A 4,780-nucleotide genomic window follows, 5' to 3' on the forward strand; every position below is an offset into this window, starting at 1 on the left:
TCCTGGGGATGGCTGAACACCTGCCTGCCCATGGGAAGTAGTGAGTGAATTCCTTGTTTTGCTTTGCTTGCGTGCGCGGCTTTTGCTTCACCTATTGAACTGTTCTTATCTCAACCCACGAGTTTTCTCACTTTTACCTTTCTGATTCTCTCCCCCATCCCACCAAGGGGGTGGTGAGTGAGCGGCTGTGTGGGGCTTAGTTGCCAGCTGGGGTTAAACCACGACATCCTGTCAGTCACACATCAACTGCAGCACTTGCTGCTGTTGGGCATTTGGTTTTGTGTGTGTGTGTATGAAAGACAGGGTGAACATCAGCTCTCTTGATGCCACTGACTCAGCAGCTGTCACCACCGCTTTCAAGCTCTCTCCATCTTCTGGCTTTGGCTGACAGGCTCTTGGCAGGCCAGGGCTGAGGCAGCTGCTGCTCCCGTCTCCTCCTGCCGCTGGCACCGCCAGGGCGCTTGCAGCTCTTCCAGTCTCCTGCCGCCTGAGTCATGGCTCTCAAATGGAAGGCAGCCAAGACGTTATCCTCTCCTTTGTCGTCTTATGGTTTAAGTGGTTTTCTGCTCAAATGGAGGGCTTCTAAGGCTCCCGCTTCTGGGGACCTAGCTGCCCCTGTGCCAGGGGCAGGGAATTACATGACTGTAGATTGTATACAAGGAGGACATCATCCCTCAGTCTTTGCCTGTTAAGATGCAGGCTGGAATTTCTGAAAGGTCCCTGTGCTCAGCAGTTCCCTGCTGGCACAGCATGTGTAATGTGACTATGAAAGGATGCGCACACTACCTCGGATTGTGCACCAAGTCTCTGCCGTGCATTCAAAATACGAGGATGATTTAATTCCCGTTTACTGCAGAGGTGGGGTAAGGAAACTACCCCCCCATCTTGCCTTCTTGGAAAAGTTCCAGCAGGTGTGGTAACAGATGTAAGTCTGCTGATTTGGAAAAAATGTGACTGGTGCTACCGAGTCAGAATTTAGCTAACAGACCGCAGGGTGGACAGAAAGAGGCCATTTCTTGAGATGTGTATTACTTGGTGGGAGAGAATGCAGATCTAGGCTCTCCCATATTTTCATTACAATTCCTCAGGGAATGGAAGATGGCACAGTTCCTGCTGTGTATAAAAGAAAGCAAAGGGGAACAATGACTATATTGTATGTTAGGGAAGTTGTACGATTGCCTCTATTTTATTAATGAATGGAGCTAGTACAGCCGAGATCTCTTAGGACCAGGGTCACACCACCATCTTTAACTTCTCCTGCAACGTATCAGAGTAAGCTTCCAAAGCTGCGGCTATATTAAGCTGTATCATTCCGTACATGATGTTGAGAGGTACTATAATGTGTTCGGTACAGGGGAAATACTTTCTGAAGAAATTTTTTATTATGAGGGTGGTGAAGCACTGACACAGGTTGCCCAGAGAGGTGGTGGATGCCCCATCCCTGGAAACATTCAAGGTCAGGTTGGACGGGGCTCTGAGCAACCTGATCTAGTTGTAGATGTCCCCGCCTGCGGCAGGGGGGGTTGGACTAGATGACCTGTAGAGGTCCCTTCCAACCCAAACCATTCTGTGATTCTATGAAGATTCAGTAGGTGTTTAAACAGAGAGGACTTGCATAATGAAGCCAGAAGAGCTAGACTGCTGTACTGATACTTGTGCTAACAATTTGCAGAGGGTAGGAATGTGACCTAAAGCCAGTCTGGAGAGGTGTTCCTTAAGTGCTTCTGAGGCATGGGGCTGGTAGCAAGAAAACTTGATTTTGCAAGATGGCTAAGTCTGCTTTTAAAATCCAGGATTAAGATCTAGCTTGCTTTTGATTTTCTGTGCCTGGAGCAGCTCACAGAGAATTCCAAGAGAGATTATTTTAGACGAGCCGTGCTAGCCTTGACGTGAAACAGCTGGCTAGAAGTGGAGTAGTACACAAAGTAAGATCTGAAAACGGGCTGAAGTTATGGCTGTGTACTATTAGCTCGTGAAACTATCTGTTATTACAAAGATGAGAAACTTTACCTCAGATATATTAACTTAAAACATTCTTCCCATTCCACAAAGGATAAAAAACCAGTAAGGATATAGAATATTTTGTAACGATACAAAAATCCATTAAGAAGAAACACTTTGCCTGAATTGGGTGAATAAAGCATTTTTACTGAAGAAAAATATATGTATGAAAAACTTCTGTCAAAGTCTGTAGCATATGAGTAAGATCCTTGAAAGTACAGCTGAGACTGAAATACCTTCTTTGAAAAAAGAAAAGGCAACACAAACGCACACTGCTTAGTCACAGAACGTTTACATCTTCAATTTTACAAAATAGCCACATTTTTCTAAAATGCTCCTCTGAAATGCCTGATTAAAAGACAGTGAACCATAGTATCCCATCAGCAGCAGTTTATCACATCTATAAATCCAATTGAAATCTAGTTATAATAGGAGTGTGAGACAATAAAGAACAGCGTAAGAGCAGTAAAAGGAACTTCTAGTTGACAATGGATACCATGTATATTTCGAAATACCAAAATGAAGATAAAAGTCTTAAATTAAATTAAACAGTTCTGTAAATGAGTAATAAACACATCTAAGATAGCACACGTGCGCTCTTCTGTCCAGTTGCCTCCTGGAAGGAATGGAGTGACTTGAGCCTGCAATTTACAGGATTTTCTGTAGGATGGAGTTGGCAACTTCCAGGGATTCATCTTTCACCAAGACAATATCGTAAGAGTCCAAATATTTTTCCAAAAGCTCATCTACCTAATTGCAGAAGGGATAAAGAGAAAGACCCACTTAGTTTTAGAATTAATTATTGAAAGACTTTTTGTCATTAAAATGCTGCCCAGTCTTTCCATCAAATTCAGGGAATGAGCCGTGCAAATATGTGTCGCTCCTACAAGTGAATTCCACAGGATGACAGAGTAGGAGTAGCCTGTTGTAACTGTGTGCGCATTCCAGCATGTAATACCTCACGTTTAGTCCAGGATCTCATACATAAAGATACTGAAAGAAAAACTACTTCCTCAGCTTCCCAAAAGGCAGAGAGAAATAGAAAACTGAAGTTTTCTCTCTCCTGAATGCAAACGGATGTGCATTATAACTTAGCAAACAATCAGTTCTGTGTCTCCTCAAAAAAAAAAAAAAAAAAGGAGATACTGCCTAAATTTCTTATTTGGAAGATTATAATTTTGCTCAATTATCAATCCAGTATTGAAAGGAGGGGGAGGAGCCAGGAATTCAAAAGAATTAATTTCTCTAGCCTCTGAATTTTACTTCTCAACAAAATATCTTTTCAGAAGTAGTTCAGTACAAAACCCAAAGCAATTTACATTTGTGTTTCTGTAGCCTATGGGTTAGAAAAAAAACTCGAGGCAAGAAATCCATGAAAAACATTTGAAATCTCAAAACAAATACCGGCCAAACACTTGGTTTGATATCTGAAGCTTATTATAATGAACCTCTTTCTAACTTACAGTATTTCACTCGAAGTTCAAAAGGTTGTAAGGGTACTTACTTTATCATTGAGATAGCCGATCTTAAGAATGTGTTCAACATTTGCTACTCCATCTGCCATACTCAAGTCTCCTTGGGAATCACCCAGCAGGATGATATTACTGTTGTCTTTTAGTTGTTTGAAGTACTCTGTATTCTTCAAGGCACCATCATGTTTGTTGTAAACATGAATCAATTCTCCTTTAAATCCTTTTAATATTCCCTATAAAAAACCCCACTGAAGTTATTTCTAGTATCATATAGACAAGATAGAATCTAGAATGAAATAGGTGATACTACTCTTGAACTAACATTGAACTATGTAACCTCTAATGATGAACAAGATAAATTACTGTTAAATAACGTAATGACCGTAACAGCACTGTTAAGACTAGACAGACAGCGATTCTCCCTGCTTGGAGGAGGAGGAGGAGTGCTGTACTGGGTGGAGTGTGAGGTTGTCGTTAAAGGAAATGAATGTTATCTTAGTCACACCACGCTAACAGTGTTTGAACTGTTATCCTCCGCTTGTTTTTTGCCTGGGGGAGTGCTGAGTATGCAATTCTCATTTTCTATGTGGCAGGGTAGATGGCTACATCTGTTGCATTAAAATGTTCATCTTGTAGTAGATATAAATAGCTACCAAATACCACAAACAGTCATGTTTGATAAGAATGTGTTATTTCATACGCACATTTTCATCAAAATCCATGAAATTGGAAACCACTTTGACATTAGAATGGTAGACCCCAGCCTGGTGGATAACTTCTTCAAGAATGTCGCCAATCCCAGCAGAAAATATGAACACAGGAATATTATGTTCACTGAGCTTATCAAAGAAGTTCTCGTATCCTTCTCTGTAACACAGGATGTGAATACAAATCAAATCTCAAATAAAGAAAGCCAAGAAAAGTCAGAGTTTTCAGAAGACTTTCACATCATCTTCAGAAAAGAAAATTAATTTTCCCTGAGCATTTCCCTTTATTTCCTTTGCCTCACCTTTTCAGGTTAGCAAGAACCATCAATCTAACACAAGGCACGTAGTTTGAGTAAGAAACTCTTGCATCAAGCTGTTTGTTTGGTCTTGAGCTGTATAATTTCCCCCCCCCAAAACATCTAATCATGTTTTAAAGACTTAAAAACAGTTCCCCCTCCCCAAACACCCCAGAAAAAGCAAGCAACTAGTAGAACTCTCTCTAGCTACTATCAGGCTGTACATTTCCTTTCAATCTTCCTTGCTTAAATATTTGACTTTCTATAGGATTATTACCATAAAACAGATTTGGAATCCTGAAAA

General features: G+C 41.0%; 1 protein-coding gene across 2 annotated transcripts in view; it reads right to left on the minus strand.

Annotated features, from left to right (window-relative positions):
* Positions 1-2,127: 2,127 nt before the first annotated feature.
* The window catches only part of NT5C3A (5'-nucleotidase, cytosolic IIIA), a 13,121-nt gene continuing 10,468 nt past the window's right edge, over positions 2,128-4,780 (minus strand). For both annotated transcript variants that reach the window (XM_009332401.1, XM_009332400.1), the window contains 3 exons: positions 4,178-4,340; positions 3,506-3,706; positions 2,128-2,751 (listed from right to left, as the gene is read on the minus strand). In XM_009332401.1, the coding sequence (XP_009330676.1) occupies positions 2,650-2,751; positions 3,506-3,706; positions 4,178-4,340 (466 nt within the window). In that variant the 3' untranslated portion in view covers positions 2,128-2,649. The remainder of the gene's footprint in view (positions 2,752-3,505; positions 3,707-4,177; positions 4,341-4,780) is intronic.

Source organism: Pygoscelis adeliae, unplaced genomic scaffold (genome assembly GCF_000699105.1).
Source record: "Pygoscelis adeliae isolate BGI_AS28 unplaced genomic scaffold, ASM69910v1 Scaffold58, whole genome shotgun sequence".
NCBI classification, from domain to species: Eukaryota; Metazoa; Chordata; class Aves; order Sphenisciformes; family Spheniscidae; genus Pygoscelis; species Pygoscelis adeliae.